We start from the raw sequence: 24,302 nt of genomic DNA, 5'->3' as shown, positions 1-24,302 counted from the left end.
TTGGGAGCATCCTGACTGGCTGCATCACTGCCTGGTATGGGAACTGTACTTCACTTAATCACAGGAACCTGCAGAGAGTGGTGCGGACAGCCCAGCACATCTGTAGATGTGAACTTCCCATTATTCAGGACATTTACAGAGACAGAGGTGTAAAAAGAGCCCAAAGGATATTGGGGACCCAAATCACCAAAACCACAAACTGTTCCTGCTGCTCCCATCCAGGAAACGGTACCACAGGAAAAGGACCAACAGGCTCCGGGACATCATCTTCCACCAGGCCATCAGACTGATTAATTCATGCTGATACAACTGAATTTCTATGTTATATTGACTGTCCGATGTACAAACTATTTATTATAAATTACTATAAATTACAAATTGCACACTTAGACGGAGACATAACGTAACGATCTCTACTCCTCATGTATATGAAGGACGTATGTAATAAAGTCAATTCAATTCACCCTCTCCACTATCTGTTCTGTTAATGCTGGCTCCCATTCCCCCTACAACTCGCACGAGCAAGTCTTACCACTAGGATATTCGTCCCCTCTTGTTCTGTTCCCCTAACTAACGAATCTCCTATCACCCCCTTGACTTTCCTCTGCCAGGTAATCCCCCGCAATAGTTTCTAAAGTGGTCCACCCGTTGTTGTGTTGGATAGCAATAACAGTACTCTGTGATTGCTATTTAAACTCATTCCCCTTCCTGCCTCTCACCCAGTTTCCTGTGTCCTGCACTTTGGGTGTAACTCACCTCTCTTCATGTCATATCTATTACGTCCTCCAACTCCTGGATGATCCAGAGTTCTCCCATTTCAAGTTCCAACTCCTTAAAGTGCAGGGTTACAAGCTGCAGCTGGATGTACATCTTGTAGGTGAGGGCACCAGGGACACTGGAGGTCTCCCCACCTTCCCACCAATGTCCCCTCTAATTTGTAATGACCAGTGTGCACATAAAGCTTGTACTGTTCATTTTTTTTACACAGTGACAACATGTGCACAGTGAATTTTATATAGAGAGATATTCATTTTAACAGCTAGCAAATCACTGTCGATAAGAACTTTGATGTCCTCTGGGTTTGATCGAGTTCATCTGCACTCTCACACAACCTATGTAGCAGGCCTGTAACGGGTAATGAAGGATTTTTTCACCAGAACTTTTGCACACTGTCCATATGTCACTTGCTTGCTAAATTATGCTTTAAAAAGTCAAGATTTCCAAATATCACTCCACTTCTTCCCACTTGCGAATTCTCCAGCAACTTTTTCATCACCACAATACACACAGGTGACACCAGTTTCTGTATTGTACGTAAATATTTCCACTGAACCCTCCCCCAGGTGACTGACGGTGGTGAACTCAGTGATGGCAATGCCAATGAACATGAAGGGAAGGGCAGTAGTCTGTCTCATTGGAGTCTGGCACATTTGTGATGTGAAAGCTACTTGTTGCCCAGGGCAAAGGTGTTTGATATCATTATGTACCCAGAGAGAATGGGTCAAAACACGTCCCTGTCATTTGGAACCTGATCCTTTGATCGCTCTTTTCGGTATTTCTCGAGACTCTGACAAGCATTTGATCCTGGCTAAACGATGAACATTGTCTTTTCTCTCTCTTTCAGCTGGACGTGCAGTACTCCTTAAGTGGAGAGATGTAGTTCCCCCTACCCATGTTCGATGGCTCAGGGATATTATGTCTTGTTTGGATCTTGAAAAGATATTAATAGCAAAAGGATAGTGTGGGATAAAATTGATCCCTTAGAGAATCAGAGTGGATGGGTATGTGCGGAGCCGAAAGAGATGGGGGAGATTTTGAACAATTTCTTTTCTTCGGTATTCACCAAGGAGAAGGATATTGAATTGTGTAAGGTAAAGGAAACAAGAAGGGTAGTTATGGAAAGTATGATGATTAAAGAAGAGGAGGTACTGGTGCTTTTAAGGAATATAGAACTGGCTAAGTTTCTGGGTCCAGACAGGATATTCCCTAGAATCCTTGAGGGAAGTTAGTGTGGAAATGACAGGGGCTCTGACAGAAATATTTCAAATGTCATTGGAAATGAGAATGGTGCTGGAGGATTGGCTTATTGCTCATGTTGTTCCATTGTTTAAAAAGGGTTCTAAGAGTAAACCTAGCAATTATCCGCCTGTGAGTTTGACGTTAGTGGTGGGGAAATTGATGGAAAGTATTCTTAGAGATGGTATATATAATTATCTGGATAGACAGGGTCTGATTAGGAACAGGTAACATGGATTTGTGCGTGGAAGGTCATGTTCGACAAATCTTATTGAACTTTTTGATGAGGTTACTAGGAAAGTTGATGAGGATAAAGCGGTGGATGTTGTCTATATGGACTTCAGTAAGGCCTTTGACAACGTTGCACACGGAAGGTTAGTTAAGAAGATTCAATCGTTAGGCATTAATATTGAAGTAGTAAAATGGATTCAGCAGTGGCTGGATGGGAGACGCCAGAGACGATAACTGCGTGTCAGATAGGAGGATGGTGTCTAGTGATGTGCCTCAGGGATCTGTGCTGGGTCCAATGTTGTTTGTCATATATATTAATGATCTGGATGGTGAGGAGGTAAATTGGATTAGTAAGTATGCAGATGATACTAAGATAGGTGGAGTTGTGGATCATGAAGAAGGTTTTCAAAGCTTGCAGAGAGATTTAGGCCAGTTAGAAGAGTGGGCTGAAAGATGGCAGATGGAATTTAATGCTGATAAATGTAAGGTGTTACATTTTGGTAGGACTAATCAAAATAGGACATACATGGTAAATGGTAGGGCATTGAAGAATGCAGTAGAACAGAGGGATCTGGGAATAATGGTGCATAGTTCCCTGAAGGTGGAATCTCATGTGGATAGGGTGGTGAAGAAAGCTTTTGGTATGCTGGCCTTTATAAATCAGAGCATTGAGTATAGGAGTTGGGATGTAATGTTGAAATTGTATAAGGCATTGCTAAGGCCAAATTTGGAGTATTGTGTACAGTTCTGGTCACCGAATTATGGGAAAGGTGTCAATGAAATTTAGAGAGTAAAGAGAAGATTTACTAAAATGTTGCCTGGGTTTCATCTCCTAAGTTACAGAGAAAGGTTGAACAAGTTAGGTCTTTATTCTTTGGAGCATAGAAGGTTGAGGGGGGACTTGATAGAGGTATTTGAAATTATGAGGGGGATAGATAGATTTAATGTGGATAGGCTTTTTCCATTGAGAGTAAGGGAGATTCAAATAAGAGGACACGAGTTGAGAGTTAAAGGGCAAAAGTTTAGGGGTAACATGAGGGGGAACTTCTTTACTCAGAGAGTGGTAGCTGTGTGGAACGAGCTTCCAGTAGAAGTGGTTGAGGCAGGTTCGATGTTGTCGTTTAAATTTAAATTGGATTGATATATGGACAGGAAAGGAATGGAGGGTTATGGGCTGAGTTCAGGTCGGCGGGACGAGGTGAGAGTAAGAGTTCAGTATGGACTAAAAGGGCCGAGATGGCCTGATTCCGTGCTGTAATTGTTATAAGCGTATACGGTTACTATTCACTTTTTAATTCAGATATAAAGTTCCATAAGGTGTGGGGACCTTTACTTGAATATTTTCATAATTCTCACCTAGATTGACAAGTGTATTTTTTTCTTCCCTTGATAGTCAGATCCTGCATTTCCAGCTTTCTTTGATTCTTTGATTAGTTAGCAGGCTGCTTTTTTTATTATTCATTTCTCTTTTTCCTACAATATATAGATCTGGGGTGATAAAAGTTTATCTCAAATGTCCTTTTAAATATTTATACTTATAATGTAATGGTTGGCTTGGAGTTGGATCGTGGGAGGGTTGGGTGCTTTCCTTTCTAACTTTTCATTTTTAATATGGGTGACTTGCTCATTTGTTAAGATATGTATTATTGCTATTTTTGTCTGTATTGCAATGATCCCTCTATTTACACTATTGATTTTTTCTTCAACGCTGTAGTTTGTAGAAAACTTTAAAAAAAATTAAAAAATCATGACCTCACGGGTAGAAAAGTCCAGAACAAGAGGGGGTGGAACAAGCAACAGACACAAAATGCTGGGGGAACTCAGCAGGCCAGGCAGCATCTATGGAAAAGAGTACTAATGCTGAGTTCCTCCAGCAATTTGTGTGTGTTGCTCGGATTTCCAGCATCTGCAGATTTTCTCTTGTTTGTGACTGGAGGCAGAACAAAGGTGATTTTCACAACAGCTGATGTAAAAGATTTTGTTCCCTTTCTCCGAGTTCCCGATCCTTGCATTTAGACAGCTGGAGCTCAGCTCTGTCTGAGAGACCCATCGGTTCCCATTCCCTCATCAGCCGGAAGCTCCCCGGGGCCCGTGTACGGATGGTGGGGCTGAGAGAGAGGGAAGAGAGCAGGACTGTCCCGGGATTGCGGGTCACGGAGTCCGGAGTCACAGCATCGTCCCGAGATTCTCACTCACCTGCAGCCGATCCTGCAGCCGTGATCCCGAGGCCTTTGTGTACTGCGCGCATGCGTGATATTCATCAACCTTCACGCCTGCGCATATGATCGATGCTTCAGCGCCGGCGAAATTTATAACGCAATGCTTTATGGGTAATCACGGTGCCATTAACAGTTTTTTCAAACACTGGTTCCATGTCCCTATCTCAGTTTTTTCGTGTCTGTCTCGAAAACTCAGCAGCTGTTTTAACGCAGAAAACGGCTCCAATAAACAATATACTCAATATCGAAGTGTATCTAATGCCAAAGTACAACCCTCTTACAAAGGCAGATATAAAACACAAGAGATTCTGCAGTTGCTGGAAATACGGAGACGCACACACACAAAATGCTGGACGAACTCTGCTGTCCAGGCAGCAACTAAGCAGAGGAGCACATAGTCTAGGAATTTTGAAGGAGCTCGGCCTACAAGTTGTCTGTTTATTCCTCTCCACATTTGCTGCCTGATCTGCTGATTTCCTCCAGTGTTTTGCATTTTTTAAAAAATCAGTTTCCAAATGTTTCTGTTCTTTCATCTGCAGGCACATCTTTTTGGCCTGATTCCTCTTCCTACTCCTCCTCGTAAACTCTAGACTCCATATCTCTCTGGAGCCCCAAAGCACTGACTCATGCTGGCAACACTTTGGTTTCCGACTCTGCTCCATCGAAGATTCACTCACTAGTCTGCTGTCAGACTTTAGAGGCGCATTGCAACAGCCCAGCTGTCTGAGGCACAGTCCTTTGAAATGAGTGAAAATGTCCCAAAGCGTTCAAAAGATCAGGGAAGAAGGAGTTTAACCGCCTTCGGCCGGACCCCTGGGGAACGTCAAAACCACAGTGAGTTCATCATCTTATTCAGTCTGGAGAAAATCATGCAGGAAATTCATGCAGGTGGAGAAGGTGATGAGAGCCATTGGTTGTGCGAATAGCCAGAGGCTTTTTCCCAGGACGGAAATTGCTAACACAAGGGGTAAGTTTAAAGTAAGTAGTTGCAAGGGAGATGTCAGTGGTAAGATTTTTTTACACAAAGAGTGGTGGGTGTGTGGAATGCACTGCCGGTGACAGTGGTAGAGGCGGATACAATAGGGTCCTTTAAGAGAACCTCAGATAGGTACATGGAGCTTCGGAAAATAGAGAGCTATGAGGTAGGGTAATTCTAGGCGTTTTCTGGAGTAGGTTACATGGTCGGCACAACATTGTGGGCCGAAGGGTCTGTAATGTCCTGTAGGTTTCTATGATTCTATGACATTCAAGGGAAATCTCTTCTCCCACGGACTGGTGACTAGTTGCAATCTGTCATCACAGAGACAGTGAGAGGGGGACGGCAGGGATGGATTAATAAAATACTGATATGGAACAGAAACATGGGCAGGGATCAGATGGGCCGAGTGGCCTCTCTAGTGTACAATGTGAGTGTGGTAGAGACAGTAAGCACCTAGGACACGGAATTTGATAGAGAACTGATTTATCTTTCACAGATCCACAATATTAAACACCAGTCTAGTTTAAGGCTAACATCAGCAGAACAGACTCCATCAATGCTCAGTGACCACTAGGCAGGGATCAGGCCGACCGAGCCCCAGGAATTCGCACTGCCCCTTTAGATATACTCCAGGGCACGAAGGAAGCCGTGCCCAGACTCGGGACAAGTTTACAGGTAACCAATCTGAAGAGGAACAAAGGTTCATGGATATTTACTTAGATACCTGCAAAGTCTCAGGGAGAATTAATTAGAAGCATCCATGGATAATTGCACCGTGATTGTCAACTATAGAAGACACAACTCTAACATATAAAAATCCCCAAAGCGCAACAACACATTTGAGTTACAATTCATAAAACTCAGAGAACTGACAAACAAAACAGCAAAGAAAAAAAAAGAGACCTGAGAATACTCTACCTCCGACACGAGGGTGCGACAAATCCCGTCCCACCATGGCCGCATCTGATGGCCCAGTACTGTCCGGAATGTCCTTTGGAATTCTGAATTAAGGACAGGATCCAAAATATTCCTCCCGAACTAGCAAGATGATCCTCGGTAGTGAGGGGCGGGGGGGGGTGGGGGGGGCGGTGGCGGTGTGGTGGCGCGGAGGGAAAGGCATGTGAGTCTTCCGATTCGGGGCCAAATAGGGACAAGGTAAAAGTTTAAATCCCGATAGGCGGGGTGAATTTTTAGAGAAGAAGGAGGATGTGATATATATGTTGCCGGGACAGTTTTCCTTGTGACTTTAAAGAGGCCGATAAAGCGAGGGGCTAGTTTTCGCGATTCAGGTTTGAGTGGACGAACAGAGACCCGCTAATCAATATTGAAAGAGGGGCCAAACCGCCTTTGTCTGTTGGCCTTGGCCTGCTGCCGGGCTGAACTTTCTTTCAGAATCCTTTGCCCTTGAGACACCTTTAAACAAATTATTCTGCGGAGGGCAACCCGACCTCTAATTCCTGATCAGGAGACAGAGCGAGGCAGAAACTCAATTTGACACTCGAAAGGGGTCATACCCAGTGGTGAATGCTGAAGGGTGCTGTGGGCGAACTCGGCCAAGATTAAATGGTTACTCCAAGAGGAGAGAGGCAGAGAAGAACCTGCTCCAGGTCTTGGTTCGTCTTCTCAGCCTGTCCATTAGTGTGAGGGTAGAAGCCTGAGGAATGACAGGAGGTAGCCCCAAGCAGCCTGCAATGTGCTTGACGGAGATTGGAGGTGAATCAGGACCTCGGTCCAAAACAACATCTGTGCGAAAACCTTCATATGAAAACTTGTCTGTGAGAAGTTGTGCGTCTATCAGGAGAATGGGAGTTTATTTCGAAGAATGTATCTACAGGCCTTGAAGAACTTATAGAACACAACTAAAATAGTGGTAAAGGAATGTGATGGGGACAGGCAGATAATGATATCTACAGAATGGTGAGACCGCGGAGTGAAGATATGGGTAGATCTTGTAGAGAAACTCGGCTCATCCCAAAACCCCCTGCATTTACCAGGCCCGGATGGTTTCGTTCAGAAACGTTGACAAATTGTTTTTCCTTTCAGATTGTGCCTGACCCAGTCCTCCAAGAGATGTCAGCTGCTATAGAAATCTTGGCATTTGCCTGGATGTTGCGTCCGGCAGCAGGTCCAGTACTTTAGGAAGTACACGGAAGTCAGCCTGGATACTTGAGAAGCGGAGTTTACCCTGAGTACAAACACAGTTCAGGTCTGATTTTACCAACAACTTAAAACATTTGAGTTGGTGTAAATAAGACGACCTGCTGGTGGAGGCTTTGTGGTCTGAGAGGGAGAGACTGACGGTGACTGGAACATCAGGACATGTCTCACAGAGAACCAGTGGCTGTGATTTGGATGGAGCTCTCTCATACTCTGATGGAGATGGGTTTACCAGGACCCTACAAAGGTAACTGCGTACGCAGATGACGGGCGATTTATGTGTAGATATCGAAACGATACAAGAAACAAAGTTAACGAGATGGTCCAAGTGATAGTCAGCGCGAAGAAGGTAAGACCATGAGATACAGGCGCAGAGTTACTCCATTTGGCCATCGAGTCTGCTCCACCATTTCATCATGGCTGATCCAATTTTCCTTTCAGCACCAATCTCTTCCCTTCTCCCCGTATCCCTTCCTGCCCCGAACAATGAAAAATCTATCACTTGCTGCCTTGAATATCCCTAAAAACATGGCCTCCGCAGCGGCGACTGGCAAAGATTTCCACAAACGCACCGCTCTCTATCTAAAAAAAAATCCATCCTCTTTACCGGACTTGAAGGGCGGTCCTCTATTCTGAGGTTGTGTCCTCTGATCCTGGACTCTCTCCCCGGAGAAAACATCCTTTCCGCATCCACTCTGTCAAGGCCTTTCACCATTCGATAGGTTTCAATGAGGTCACCCTTATTCTTCTGAATTCCAGTCAGTACAGGCTCAGAGCCGTCCAATGCTTGTCATAGGACAAGACGTTCAATCCTGGAATCATTTTCGTGAATGAAACCCTTTTTAGCTTCAACACGTCTTTTCAGGGTAATGTGCCCAAAACTGCTCACAATACTCCAACTGAGGCCTTGCCAGTGCTGCGGAAAGTCTCGGCATTAAACTAGGTGGATCAGTGACCTCCTCCTGTATCGTTAACTGAGTCAATTCACTGATGTCAGGGCTGACCAAAGTGTGATCACCTCTCTTTCTCTCCCTTTTCCCATTCGGAATTAGATAAACCTCACTTCTTATCGCCTTAGTAACATAGAAACATAGAAATCATACAGCACAATTCAGGCCCTTCGGCCCACAAGGCTGTAACGAACATGTCCCTACCTGAGAATTACCTAGTCATCTATTCGGCCCACAAGGCTGTAACGAACATGTCCCTACCTGAGAATTACCCATAGTCATCTATTCTTCTGAGCTCCATGTATCCATCCAGGAGTCCCTATCATTTCCGCCTCCACCACAGCTGCCGGCAGCCAATTCCACGCGCTCACCACCCTCTGCGGAAAAGAATCTTACCCCTGATATCTCCTTTGTACCTACTTCCAAGCCCCTTAAGATAATGCCCTCTCGTGTTCAGTCCTGGGAAAAAGCCTCTGACTGTCCACATGATCAATGCCTCTCATTATCTTTCAACCAATTTAAATTCAATCTAACACAACCCTCCCGCATCCGAATCAGAACCAGGTTTCATATCACAGGCATTTGTCGTGAAATTTGTTAACTTTTCGGTAGCAGTAAAATGAAATACAGGATAAATAAATATAGAGGGGAAAAAAACTGAGTTACAGGTGGCGGAGGGAAAGAAGCTGTTCCTGAATCGCTGAGCGTGAGCTCCCTCCCGATGGTAACACTGTGCAGCGCGCATGTCCTATTGGTGGGCAACTTGAATGATGGACGCCCCTGTTACAAGGATCATCCCTTGTAATAATGATCAGAGAGGTACAGAGAATCTGTATTTACGAACAAGTAAATTTTATTATTTCAACTATAAAGCATGTAGGTTCACACGCTATCTACCTGTGTGCATTCTACTAGAACCCCTGACACTCCATGAACAGTCAATGAAGAGAAAAGGTATCACCCGGGAAAGGATTCTACGGCTGGCCTCGTGATCCCAATCTCCACGTGTCCGTGGGGTCCTCCCTATTCACGATGGTTGGTCTCTGGCTGCTGGAGAGTTATCGCCCCTGTCTATTTGGAGCTCCTGAGTCTTATACTGCCCCTCACAAACTGAACCACTGGATCTCTGTCCTGACCTACCTGGGTCACCTTCTCACTGCTCATTGTACAGGGCAACAGCCAACGTTGTTTCATGGCTCCGCCCACCCCAGCCTTGTGTATTTGGGTCTTTACATCCAGTTTAATGAGGCAGCCCAGGCAGACAGAGGCAACCAAACGAGGCTACAGATTGCTTGTTTGGTAGGTCCGGCATTTTGCATAATCAGTATCCACTCCTCTGAGAACGGTCTCAGGTTTATTGTTCTGATTAGATTGTCCCGGAGTCAGGAGTCAGTACAGAGTCCACGCCCTTTACATAACAAACGTATGCTTGTTTAGGAATGGTCTCAGGATTAGCAGATGATCACCTGAAGCTTCCTGTGTCTGCATTCACCCTGTGTCTTTCTCGGGTCAGCTGTCGTCTGAATGCTCCAGGGTGGATGCTCTGATTAGATTATCCAAGAGCAAGAGTCAATTCAGAGTCCACGAAATGTGGGGAGAGAGAGAGAACTGGTTTGTCTGCTTCCCCTGTCCTTGATCAGACTGTAGTTTCCTCTGGACAACAGGGTGTTTTATGAGCCCTGCCATGCGTCATGGACAGTGTCTTTCTCGGGTCAGCTCCAGGGTGGATGGTGGAGGGTTTTACAGAGATGGCGAGTGCTGTCGGGGTTGGAGAGGTTTACAGAAATGGGGAGTGATGTAGGGGTTGGGAGGGTTTTCTTTATTTAATGTTATTTTTTATTTGGATAAGGTATTTTAAGTATTACACAAACTTGTTTTTACATATAAAACCTTTTCCATGTTTATATATATATAAATCTATATATATTTATATATTCACAAGTACACACTGAGATGATATAAAAATAATTAGGCACTTAAATAGATATTTACGTGCAGTTGTAATTCCACTCTATTAAACTAAATAATAATAATAGTTGTTAAAATAGTAATAATAGTGTATGAATAATAATCTCCATGTATCTCTTCTGGTCCATTTCTTTCTGGTTCAAAATATTGTGTGTAACCCCATGTAGCTTCCTTCGTAGGTGTTAATGTTTGTTCCTACCCACAAACATACTTATCCAATCTCTGTGTACTTATTTACTTCATTTCATCATATTTTTTCTCAAATCTTTTTCTTTGCTTGTGTTAATTCCTCATTTTCCAGAAATAGAACAGTGAACATTCGAACCAAGGGAGCTTACGTTAACACTATTACTATGTTGATAGGGAAGGCAGTCTAAACCATTAGGAGAGTCATCTAAAAGTCTGCTCGCTTTGGGGTTATAAATTCAATCCATTTATTCCAAATATGATAATTATTTTCTTTTTGAATTCTTTTTGAAGGTACCTAAAAAAGTGATTGTGTTCCAGGCCATGTTTGTCCTACAGGGATTGAAAACTTCGTAATACTTTAGTGTGTGAATGAGATGTAGGTTGTAAGACCTTTCTCTATCCATAGTTCAAATCTTTTATCTCCTCTGCTGGGAAGGAATGTGGTATCATCAGCACACCATCTGAAAAGCTTTAACATGTTATAGATTCCACATGAATTAGCCACCTTTTGCCATACTTTTAGTGTGACATTTATCCAGGTATTTTTAATCTTTTCCGATTGGGCCATCAATCCTTTGCCCGCAATTGAGGCCTGTAGAGGAAAACTGTCAATCAATCCAAATTCTATTTCCTTCCACCTAGCCTTCTATCCCTTATTACACCAATATAACAGAGGGGTTATCTGTGAAGCATAAAAATAATTTCTCAAGCAAGGAAGTGCTATACCTCCTCCTTCCTTTCCTAACTGGAAGGTGTTAAATCCGATTCTAGGTTTCTTTCCTTGCGAAATAAGGCGGGAAATCCTTTTGTCCCATTTCCTGAATTGATTATCGTCTACCTCCACAGGTAAAGTCCGGAAAAGGTAAAGTAAGTGAGGGAGAATATTCATTTTTATGGTAATTATCCTTGAATTTAAACTTAAAAAGGGGATAAGATTCCATCTATGTGGAAGGGTTTTCACAGATGGCCCGGGCTGTTTGGAAGCTTCTTGACCACTCTGGAAATGTTCTTTACTGGTAGTACCAAAATGGCATTGTTGTCTGTGACAAACGAAACCCGTATTGTATCGGAGTGTTTTGCTAATAATGTTCGTGCATCACTATGCTACATGAACCTGAGTCCCTGGCTGTAGACCGCAGTCCCTACACTGCATTCCATCTGCCACTTCATTGTCTGTTCTCCAAACCTGTCCGAGTCCTTCATTAGACACCCGCTTTACTCTAAGGTAGAATTGATGGTTTGGTGACCAGCTTTGCCCGGCACCTATCTTCGTATTAACTGCAAAGCTGGTCACCAAGCCATCAATTCTGTCATCCAGATCGTTGATATCTAACACGAAAAAAAGCGGTCTCAATACTGATCCCAGCGGAATGTCATTGTTTACTAGCAGCAAACAGAATAGGCTCGCATTGTTCTGAGTCTTTGCCTGCTGCCAGTAAACCACTCTTCGATTGATTGTAGTATCTTTCCTGTAATACCATGAGCTGTGACCTTGTTCAGCAGGCTCATGGGAGCAAGACCTTGTTAAAGACCATTTGGAAATCCAAGCAAACAACATCCACTGCCTCTCCTTTGTCTATCCTGCCTGTTATTTCATCAAAGAGTTCCAACAGATTTCCGAGACAAGATTTTCCCTCCAGGAAACCATGAGGAATTTGGCCTACTTTATCGTGTGCCAAGTACCCCAAAAAATCATCCTTAATAGACTCCAACCACTGACGTCAGAAACTGTCATATAATATCCTTTCTTCTGCTTCCCTCCCTTCTTAAAGAATGGAATGACATTTGCAACTTTCTAGCTCGCCAGAACCATTCCCAAGTCTAGTGATTTTTGAAAGGTCATGACCCATTCTTTAAGATAAACACGAGGGGGAACTTTTTCCCTCAGAGCTGGTGAGAATGTGGAACGGGCTGCCAGAGCAAGTGGCAGGGGCGATTTCAACATTTAAGCAAAGTTTGGATGGGTGCATGGATGGAAGGGAATGGAGGTTGCTGGATGAATACTTTGGCACAGACTAGATTGTCATGTTCTATGACTTTAATGTCTTCACAATCTCTTCACCTACCATTTTCTGAACACTGGGGTGTACACTGTCTGGTCCAGGAGTTTTACCTACCTCCAGGCCTTTCAGCTTCCAAAGCAAATTTTCTCCTTAGTAATAGTATATATATCCACTTCTACCCCGATACACTTGAAGTATCGGCATTTGGGGGGTGGAGATGAAGTGAGAGAAACAAATGTAAGGGGGATGGGGAATTAAGCAAAATATCTCCTAAGAACATATTTTCCTTTCATTTCATTTTTTAAATCTTTTTATTGATATATAATCTTCTACAACTATAAAATGCAAAAGTTCAACAAATTAGTATATATAATTAATAAAGCTGAAGAAAAAAGCTTGTATATGCTAATGAAAAAAAACTTAGAAAAAGGGAAAAAGAGAACCCCAACTAATGAAAAAAATACCCACGAACTACTAAAAAAACATTAGGAACCAACACCCGGAGCATCACGTCTTGCAATTATATATAAAAGATTCTTTTTAAAACAACAACAACAACTGCCAAATCACATTTATATAACATAAAATTGGAAGGAAACTATATAAATAAATTCATATTAAATGATAATATTTGGCAAAGGAGCCCCACTTTCTCTCAAAATCGAATCGGGGATCAAAATATCTTCCTTAACGAAACTTATTATTTCGGAAAAATATCTTGGTCCCATTCTGAAATGGAACTTTACAAAGAAAAATAAGAGCGGAAAAGACAAATTTAGAAAACAGTATCTGCACTGAAACAGACTTGGATCAACACTACCTAGGACAGAAGGAGGACGAGGAATTACAGACATTAAAAACTTACACAACAGTCAGATAAAACTCCTAAATATATATTTTCTTCTAAAATAAGCAGGATTCAGCACTCCATGCAAGCATAAGCAATTGTGATGGAAGTACACACCAGAAAACTTAAATGAGAGGCCTACTCAGAAAAATGAATCACCAGTATTGAAGAAAATGTTAACCAGTGGAATGATTATGACCCTCCATGGAAGACACCCCAATGATCTGAGCAGATAAGATGTTCGTCAAGGAAGCATCGAACGCCCGACTCTGAGTGGAAGACGTTTTCACAGAAAGAGAGGTTCCTTGCAGAAATACAGGACAGAGTGGTTAACGTAAAAATTAACAAAGATACATAAAAGAGTAACAAACAAGGTGATGAATGCAGAAAATGCCAAGACATACCAGACACAGTCCGACACTTTCCAGAATCCTGCAGCAGTTTAACTCAATCTGATTACTTACAAAGGTACAATCAAGTGGCAAATATCATTCACCAAAATCTTGCTTCAAGTGTCATAATGGGGGGCGCTGGGAACGGTCCCAAAAGCACGACACAGGCACTGAAGTACGAGGGAACAGGAATGGACAAAACTAAATGACGGGACAGGACGCAGACTAGGAGTAGGCACAGGAACGCAGATGATCAATACACTTTTGCAGATAAGACAATCCTTAAAACCATCGGGATGTTACAGGATAAACAAGCAGGAACAACTCCCTCAATTGATAAAACCATTTCAAAACACACATGTGCCTCGATCAATGGAGCACCTCACCACAGGCATTGTTTGTGTCATCAGTCAGACAACGGAATTATTTTCTCTGTCAATCAGCTTCCAAATGTTGCTACTCTGTCATTCGTTGCCACACCCCGCTGCTGATTTCCTTCTCCTCATCATACGTTCTTACCCTGACCATCGTCCAAAGCCCCAAACTCTGCCCTGTGCGGACCCGCCTCTGGTTTCTGACCCTGCTCCGTTGAATATCCAACTGATGGTTTCCCATTCTGCTTTCAGTCTTTAGAGGACAGTGGTGTTTTCTAACAACCCTTCAGAAGCAGGGAAAATGACCCACATGTGGAAATGAGCCCTGAATAAGGAGGTTAACTCCCAATGTCATTCTTCCTCAGCCCAGAGATTAGAGGGGCGATGAACATGTCAGACAGAACTGCAGTCAGCTCGACTTCTTCAGTCTGCAGAAAATTCAAGGGAAACCTCTTCACCCACAGAGTGGTGACTGTTTGGAACCCATCTCCACAGGGAGAGCGAAAGGGGAACAGGGGAGGATTTAAAAAGGACTATCGTGAAACTGAATTACTGGCAGGGTCCAGACGGCCCGAGTTGACTCTCTATTGTACACTGGTTGTGTTATAAATTTACTAAGTACCAGAGACAGAGTTTAAAATAGAACTGATTTATTTGTCTCCGATACAGAATATTAAACTCCAGTCCCATTAAAACTCCTCCCATGCCCAGTGACCAGGGTGCAGAACTGGGTGTGGTGATAATTGCAGAGTTCAGCACCGACTGTCATTGTCGAAATTGCATTCAGCAACGGTGATGGACAAATATCCAGCATGCAGCTTATTCAAACTTTCTCTCCAGTGTGAACCCGGTAATGTATCCCAGTGTAATATGTTGTAAGGTTTCACTGCTCATGTAACGGCCTCTGTGCAATGTTTCACTGCTGAGGTAATGGTTTCTCTGTAGCAGCAATGTTTAGATTAGGAATAGAGATAACAGGGATTTGGAGTGCGGGGCTATCCAATGACAGAAATGTTCATCCTTGTGAGTCTGGAAGGGAGATTTTCGTGGTCTTTTGCTGGGGAGAGATGAGAAGACGTGAATGGAGAGAGTGGGCCATTTTTCTTCTTTTTTTGTTTACTTCACGAACCATACAGTCAAAATAAGAGTTATAAAGCTCAATTGTTTAATCGCATACTGTGTACTGTTTGTTATTTCAGGGTACTGATTTGTAACAGGGGACACATTGCGCAGCATCCACCCAAACGAGATTTCTTAAGTTTGGCCGGGCTGCGGTGCTATCACCCCCTATATTAAGCTGCTAGCCGACTCAAAGTTTACATAAGGTTAGATGACTGAGTGAATCGCTTTTCACATTCAGAGCAGAAGAACAGCAACTCCCCAGTGTGAACTTGGTAGTGTGTCATAAATATAGATAACTGAATGAATCCTTTACCACATTCAAAGCAGGTGAACTGCCTCTCCCCTGTGTGAATTCAATGATGCACATTTGGCTCATTTGGCTGACAGAATCTCTTCCCAAAGTCTAAGCAGGTGATCAGCCTCTACCCTGTGTGAACTGACCAGTGTCCTTGTAGGTTGGATGACTGAATGAATCCTTTCCCACAGTCTGAGCAGGTGGACGGTGTCTCCCCAGTGTGAACTCGCTGATGTACTTTCAGATTGGATGACGAAATGAATCCCTTCCCACAGACTGAGCAGGTAAATGGCCTCTCCCCAGTGTGGACTCGCTGATGTTCCTTCAGTTGAGATAATTTAATGAATCCTTTCCCACAGACTGAGCAGGTGAACGGCCAATTCCCTGTGTGGGCTGCGTGGTGTGTCAGTAGGTGAAATGACTGATTGAATCCCTTCCCGCAGACTGAGCAGGTGAACGGCCTCTCCCCAGTGTGGACTCGCTGATGTACCTTCAGTTGAGATGAATTAATGAATCCTTTCCCACAGACTGAGCAGGTGATTGGCCACTTCCCGGTATGAACTGACTGGTGTCTCAGTAGTTGAGATAACAAAGTGAATCCCTTCCCACAGTCTGAGCAGGTGAACGGCCGCTCCCCTGTGTGAACTCGCTGATGTACCTTCAGATTGGATGACGAAATGAATCCCTTCCCACAGTCTGAGCAGGTGAACGGCCTCTCCCCAGTGTGAACTCGCTGATGTACCTTAAGTTGAGATGATGAAGTGAATCCTTTCCCACAGTCTGAGCAGTTGAACGGCCTCTCCCCAGTGTGAACTCGCTGATGTACCTTAAGTTGAGATGACGAAGTGAATCGTTTCCCACAGTCTGAGCAGTTGAACAGCCTCACCCCAGTGTGAACTCGCTGATGTACCTTCAGATCGGATGACTGAATGAATCCCTTCCCACAGTCTGAGCAGGTGAACGGCCTCTCCCCAGTGTGAACTCGCTGATGTACCTTTAGCTTAGATGAACAAGTGAATCCCTTCCCACAGTCCGAGCAGCTGAACGGCCGCTCCCCGGTGTGAACTCGCTGGTGAGCCATTAGGTCAGATGACTGAGTGAATCCTTCCCCACAAATTCAGCAGATGACCAGCCTCTGCCCAGTGCAAACTGACTGGTGTGTCCACAGGTGGGATGACCGACTGAATCACCTCTCACCCACAGAACAGAGGAATGGCCTTGTCCCAGTGTGAACTTGCAGGTGTACCTTAATGAGATGACCTTGAATCCCCACAGTCTGAAAAGGTGAACGGCCTCTCCCCTGTGTAAACTGACAGGCATGCCAGTCGGTCAGATGATCGAGTGAATCCTCCCCACTGTCTGAGTAGGAAGGATGATCGAGTGAATCTCTTGCTCCACTTCTTATACACGTGGACAGAGACAGCAAAGCTGGCGTGTTGTGTTCAAGATTCCCGTAGATAAATCCCTTGTCCTTTTTAACCTGAAAAAAAAAAGTTACAAAATCCATCAGTGAGTGAAGGACATTTCAGATGAGATCACTTGAGTTGCCAAGGTGTGATCTGGCCTCACACTGTTAAAGTGAGGTTCAACACAAGTTGGAGAGAGAAGTCATCTTCTAACTGAGCACGGTACTGGTATCTGTAATGACCATCAAACTCGCTGATGCTTTTCCTGTCTCTGTGAGAATGGGGCATTCTGGCCGTCTCCAATCTGTGACCTGGCTCAGTCTGATACTATCCTTTGGTATTATTCCCTGTTCCCACTGTGCTTGGACAGCTTGTACATGGTGACTTGGACAGGTTGGGTGAGTGGGCGGATGCATGGCAGATGCAGTTGAATGTGGATAAATGTGAGGTTATCCACTTTGGTGGCAAGAACAGGAAGGCAGATTATTATCTAAATGGAGTCAAGTTAGGAAAAAGGGAAGTACAACGAGATCTAGGTGTTCTTGTTCATCAGTCACTGAAAGTAAGCATGCAGGTACAGCAGGCACTGAAGAAAGCTAATGGTATTCTGGCTTTCATAACAAGGGGAATTGAGTATTGGAACAAAGAGGTCCTTCTGCAGTTGTACAGGGCCCTGGTGAGACCACACCTGGAGTATTGCGTGCAGTTTTGGTTTCCAAATTTGAGGAAGGACATTCTTGCTGTTGAGGGAGTGCAGCGTAGGTTCACAAGATTAATTCCCGGGATGATGGGACTGTCATATGTTGGAAGATTGGAGCGACTTGGCTTGTATACACAGGAATTTAGAAGGATGATAGGGGATCAGATTGAAACATATAAGATTATTAAGGGATTGGACATGCTGGAGGCAGGAAGCATGTTCTCACTGATGGGTGAGTCCAGAACCAGAGGCCACAGTTTAAGAATAAGGGATAGGCCATTTAGAACAGAGTGATGGATATGTGGAATGCTCTGCCCCCGCAGGCAGTGGAGGCCAAGACTCTGGATGCTTTCAAGAAAGAGATGGATAGAGCTCTTAAAGATAGCGGAATCAAAGGTTATGGGGATAAAGCAGGAACTGAATATTGATTGTGGATGATCAGCTATGATCACAGTGAATGGCGGTGCTGGCTTGAAGGGCCGAATGGCCTACTCCTGCACCTATTGTCTATTGTCCATTGAGCTGCATGGGTGCCTGGCCCCACAGTAACTGAAACACTCTCACGCAAATAGCCTTTGTTGACGTGCAACTGTGTTTTTTTTATCTACAGTCAATTCAAAGTGCCACAGTTTTAAAGCCATGTAAATATTACCTGCCCAGAAGAATGGTTGGTCCGCACAGCTGTTAAAAGGAATTAAATGAATATCGGTTTTATTTCATGTTCTTGTCACAGAGTCATAGAAAAGTACAACACAGAAAAGGGCCCTTTGGCCCATCTAGTTTGTGCTGATCTATTTAAACTGTCTACCCCATTTACCCCGACCATCCAGGTACCTCTTCAATGCTGAACTTGAGCTCGCACGCACCAGTTGGGCTCTCTGCTCATTCCACACCTGGATGACTGTCTGTGCGAAGAAGATTCCCCTCATGTTCCCCTTCATGTTTCACCTTTCACCCTTAATCCAGGGCCTCTGGTTGTAATCCCACCAAATCTTAATGCAAAAAGCCAGCTTGCCTTTACCCCATCTACGTATAACCATCATAAATTTTGGCACACCTCCATCAAATCTCCCTTCAGTCTTCTGCATTCCAAGGAATAAAGCCCTGTCCTGTTCAATCTCTCCTTATAACCCAAGTCCTCCAGACCTGGCAACATCTCTGAACTCTTTCAACTTTCTTTTACATCTTCATGTATGTTGGAGACCAAAACTGCACACAATACTCAAAATTAGGCCTCACCAATGTCTTGTACAAAGTCAACGTAACATCCATCTCCAGTACTCATTAATTTGGTTATGAAGGCCAAAGTGCCAAAATCTTTCTTTCCATCCCTATCAAACTGTGACACCACTTTCAGTGAAATATAGACCAGTATTCTCAGATTCACTTCTTCTACAACACTTCTCGGTGCCCGACCAGTCACTGTTAAGACCTACCCTGGTAGGTCCTACCAAAGTGCAACACTTTGCACTTGTCTGCATTAAATTCCATTTTCCATTTCTCAACCCATTTTTCCAGCGGGTCCAGATCGCACTGCAAGACATGATAGTCTTCCTCACTGTCCACTACACGATCAAACTTGGTGTCATCCACAACTTTGCTGATCCAGTTAACCACACTGTCATCCAGATTACTGATATAGATGACAAACAACAACAGATCCAGCACTGATCCCTATGACACACCACTAGCCACAGGCCTCCAGTCAGAGAGGCAACCATCTGCTACCACACTCTGGTTTCTCCCAAAGACAGTGTCTCATCCAATTTACTGTCTCATCTTGAATGCTGAATGACCGAACCTTCTTGAACAACCTCCCATATGAGACTTTGTCAAGTGCCTTACTAAAGTCCATGTGAACAACATCCACTGCCTTGCCTTCATTCACTTTCCTGAAAGCTTCCTCGAGAGACTTTGGTGAGACATGACCTAGCATGCACAAAGCCATGCTGCCTATCCTTCATCAGTCAACATCTGTCCAAATATTTATATATCCGGTTCCTGCACATAACCCTCCAATAACTTTTCCCACCTCTGATGTCAAGCTCACCAACGTACAATTTATTAGTTTACTTTTAGAGCCTTTCTGGAACAGCAGAAGAACATTGGCTGTCCTCCAATCCTCCAGTACCTCACCTGTCACTAAGGGTGATATAAATATCTGTGCTTGGGCCCCGACAATTTCTGCACTTGTCTGCCGCAGAGTCCCAGGGAACAACTTGTCAGGCCCTGGAGATTTATCCACGCTAATTTGCCTTAAGACAGCAAACACCTCCACCTCTGTAATCTGTACAGGGTCCAGAAGTTGATGCTGCTTTGCCTCACTTCTATAGACTCTGTGACCATCTCCTGAGTAAATACGGATGCAAAAAAAAAATTAAAATCTCCCCATATATTTTGTCTCCTCATATGGATTACCATTCTGATCTTCCAGAGAATTATTTTTTTCACTTGCAATCTTTTTGCCTTAAAATATTGGCAGAATCCCTGAGGATTCTCCTTCACCTTGTCTGCTGGGGCAACCTCATGCCTTCTTTTATTTCTTTCATAAGTGTTCACTTGAAATTCCTGTATTTCTATTTGTTCCTATCTGCCTGTTCCTGGAATGCACCTTCTTTTTATTGACCTGGGAGATGAAGCACAAAGGGGTGACGGAGCTGCATGGTGGGAGGTGGGGGTAGAGGGAGTTAAACTAAAGTTCCAGGGGGAATGGGAGCATGAAAAACAGAACAGGTAGTGGAGGGGTTGTGGAGACAGATGTTGTTCAGTCCTCAGACAAAGTCAGGAATGAAAAAGTTGAGCATGGTGCAGTGAATATGCTCAGTCCTGTATATTTCAATACAAGGAGCAGCGTAGGAGAGGCGGATGTGTTCACTGCACGGAACAACAATGGAATTATGACACAAGGATCTGGCAACTGTGGACTGGGACAGGCTGCTTTATGGCAAAGGTGTGCTTGGCAAGTGGGAGGCCTTCAAAGCGAAATTTTGAAAGTACAAAGCGAGTATGTGCTTGTCGGAATAAAAAGTAAAGATAGAAACTGTATCCCTTGGATTTCAAGAGATATTGAGACCCTGGTGAAGCACAAAATGGAGTTGCATTAACAGGGATAGGCAGGTAGATTCTTATGGAGTACAAGCAATGCAAGAGTATACATAACAAATAAATCAGGATGGCTAAAAGAAGGCATGAGATTGCCCTCGCAGAAAAGAAGGATAACCCTTAGGGATTCTAGAGATAGATTGAGAGCACTCCTTTTGTCAGATACCATTTTCTTAGGTTTCCATTTGGAATTGCATCAGTTCCTGAAGTGTGCCATAAAACCATTCACGTGCTATATGAGCACATTGAGGGCATAGATACTTCCAAGGACGATATTATTGTTTGCGGATCATCTAAACAAGAGCATGCCGCCAGACTCGGACAAGTCTTAGAGGCAACACGCAAGGCAAACCTGAAGTTGAATAAAGACGAATGTCAGCTAGGAGTGACTGAACTTACCTTTGTGCATGATATCATCAGCAATGCGGGTGTGCGTCCTGATCCATTGAAGGTTTCTGCTATTGAGAACATGCCAAGTCCGCAATGTAAAAAGGATTTTCAAAGGTTTATGGGAATGGTCAACGACATGGGAAAATTTATACCCAATCTTTCGGAACAGCTTGCTCCATTGAAACAGGTAACAGAAAAGAAAAAACAAATGGAGCTGGAATCATGAACAGGAGAAGGCATGGGAAAATCTCAAGAAAGTGCTCACTAAAGAACCTGTGTTGAAATGCTATGATGCTGAGATAGCCATCAAAATCTCATGTGATGCATCTCAAGCAGATTTAGGGGCAGTATTATGGCAAAAACATGATAAGGAATGGCTACCAGTGGTATTTGCATCTCGTTCATTATCTGATCCAGAAACAAAGTATACCCAAATTGAAAAAGAATTGCTCAGCATTATGTTTGCTTGTGAGAGATTTCATCAGTTTGTGTCAGGGCAATCTATTGATGTTGAAACTGATCATAAGCCTCTGATTGCATTGTTTCACAAACCTTTAAGCGACTGTCCTTTGCGAATTCAGCGAATGATGATCAAATTGCAAAGGTATGTATTGAATGTGTCATACACACCTGGAAATTTCATGTACAAGACTGACACACTTTCCAGAGCTGTGGATCCAACAACAAATGGCAGTCACGGGGTCGCTGTTGACGTCCAGGCATTTGTTGATATGGGCATAAAGACTGTACCTGTTGTTCTCGAAAAGTTGGAAATGCTGCGTCTTGAGACAGAGAAGGACACAATTGCCAGTCAGGTAATACAAGTGGCGATGGATGGATGGCCAGATTATAAGCATGTCTGTACCTCAGAACTACAAGAATATTGGAACCACAGAACAGAACTTTCTGTTGTGGACAGGACATTGTACAAATGTAGCAGAATTGTGATTCCTAAAAGTCTCTGAAAGAAGATTGGGAAAATTCATAAAGGCCTCAGAGGTATTGAAAAATGTAAGAGGGGGTGCGGGAAGTGATGTTTTGGCCCAGGACGAATCAAGAAATTGCAGAATTGGTGTCTTCTTGTCAAATATGCCTTAAATACCAACCCAGCAACCCTGAGGAGCCACTGCATCCACGTCCTAGTCCTTAGAAACCTTATCAGAAGATAGGTGTTGATCTTTTTTGTATCTGACAACAAAGATTATCTATTAATAACAGATTACTACTCATTGTGTGGTTTAAGCAGAACAACAACAGAGAATGTAATTACATGCATGAAATCAGTTTTTTTTTCCAGATATGGTGTACCTGCCGAAGTTTTCACAGACAATGGTCCACAATTCAATGGTGAATACATGAGACATTTTGCTCATGAGTGGGGCTTTGTTCATACAACATCGAGACCACTTTGCCCTTAGTACAATGGATTAGTTGAGAAGTCGGTAGGAATTATCAAGAAACTGATGCACAAAGCAAAATATAGTGGAGGTGATTTTTATAAAGCTTTGTTAGCCTGTCGTAGTACTCCACTTGAATGTCAATGTTCAGCTCTTGATGGGACTCCATTTGAGATCCAATCTGACAACAGAGGAGAGCCTTCTGAAAACAGAGGGAGGTGAACAAGTGAAAAGATGGAAAGATGAACACAAACCAAACAACATACTTTGACAGATGCTCTCGTCCATTCCCTGAACTTCACCAAGAAGATGAAATAAGGACACAAGACAAAATGAACACGTGGACACAGAACGCTACAGTACTTGAAGAAGTACAACCCAGATCATACATGGTCAAAACAGAGGAAGGAGCAGTGTTAAGAAGACATTGCAAAGACCTCAATAAAGAGCCAACTTCAAAGTTTCAGTTTCAGACCAGACAAAACATGGGAATGACAACGAAACACAAGAAACTGTGTGAACCACTTAGAAGATCTACTGGTGTTTGCAGACCCCCAGAGAAAATGATGGAGACATGTTAAATTATGCATTTGCTCTGGTCAATGTTGCTAATTGTTTTTCTTTTTAAGGAAAGGAAGATCTGGTGATATGACGTGTAAGAACGTGATTGCAGAGAGTTCTGAGCATGCGCAGGAATGATAGAAAGATCCAGAAAACATGGCTTTGCAAGGCACGTGTGGTTGTTGATAAGTAAAGTGTTGATAAGGTTTTCCAGAATATGGTTCTTTATTAGAAACTCACGGTGTGTATTAAAGAACACAACATATATAACCCGTGTTAGTGTGGGGAGCGGGATTTTACACCATATTCCCGGTACAGTCTCAACAAAACACAAATAATTGTCACTTTGCCCGGACCATTGGCCCCGCTTGCAGGGCAACAGTCTGCCGGTGTTTGCCCCCCAATGTGGTGAATCGCCACCACCGTGGGCTCAGACATTTCCACAGATGAGCCCCTCCTGTCCCCACCGGGACAAACATCCTGTCCGCCCCCTCTCTCACCGTCTTCATCCTCTCCCTCCCCGGGGAACCGGCATCAAACCGACGGGCCGAGCGGTCTCCTCCTACCTCTCAGCGACACATCAGACTCCGGCCGCAGGAGACGCTTCACAAACGCCCCAACTTCCCTCGGAGGGAAATGGAAATAAATCAGAAAGCGGACATTTACTTTGACGGTTGTCCCGCCGTGACGGAAAGTTCGGGAGACGGTGTCAGCGGGGTAACGCCCACTCGCCTTGTCCGCCTCCGTTATTGGTTGGAAGCAGTGATTGACATCGCCTCGCACCAATGGGAATAGCGCAGCTCCTGACTCCTCTGTTGACAGCGGTGGGGGAGGGGCTGGTCACGTGATTAGTAGCCCAGCCGTTAAACGACCAAGCTCGATCTCACCAGCGCGTGGGTGGCGTAAGACACCGCGCACGTGAGAGCAGATCCCCGTGTGGGGAGCCCATGTGTGACGTCAGGCGCGTGGATGCGCCTGTGTGACGTCACCTGTGGGGGAGCGCT

The 24,302-nt window shown here is 43.9% G+C and overlaps 1 protein-coding gene across 1 annotated transcript in view; it reads right to left on the bottom strand.

The window, feature by feature from the left end:
* LOC140208357 (uncharacterized) overlaps window positions 1-24,302 on the bottom strand; it is a 101,790-nt gene that overhangs the window by 4,535 nt on the left and 72,953 nt on the right. Inside the window, exons 5-6 of the mRNA XM_072276961.1 lie at window positions 16,288-16,811; window positions 15,981-16,203 (exon numbers count right to left, since the gene is read on the bottom strand). Coding sequence (XP_072133062.1) covers window positions 15,981-16,203; window positions 16,288-16,811 — 747 coding nt within the window. The remainder of the gene's footprint in view (window positions 1-15,980; window positions 16,204-16,287; window positions 16,812-24,302) is intronic.

The sequence above is a fragment of the Mobula birostris genome, chromosome 13 (genome assembly GCF_030028105.1).
Source record: "Mobula birostris isolate sMobBir1 chromosome 13, sMobBir1.hap1, whole genome shotgun sequence".
Classification (NCBI taxonomy): domain Eukaryota; kingdom Metazoa; phylum Chordata; class Chondrichthyes; order Myliobatiformes; family Myliobatidae; genus Mobula; species Mobula birostris.
The sequence above is the reverse complement of the archived record's forward strand: the minus strand, read 5'-3'. Positions and strand labels throughout refer to the sequence as shown.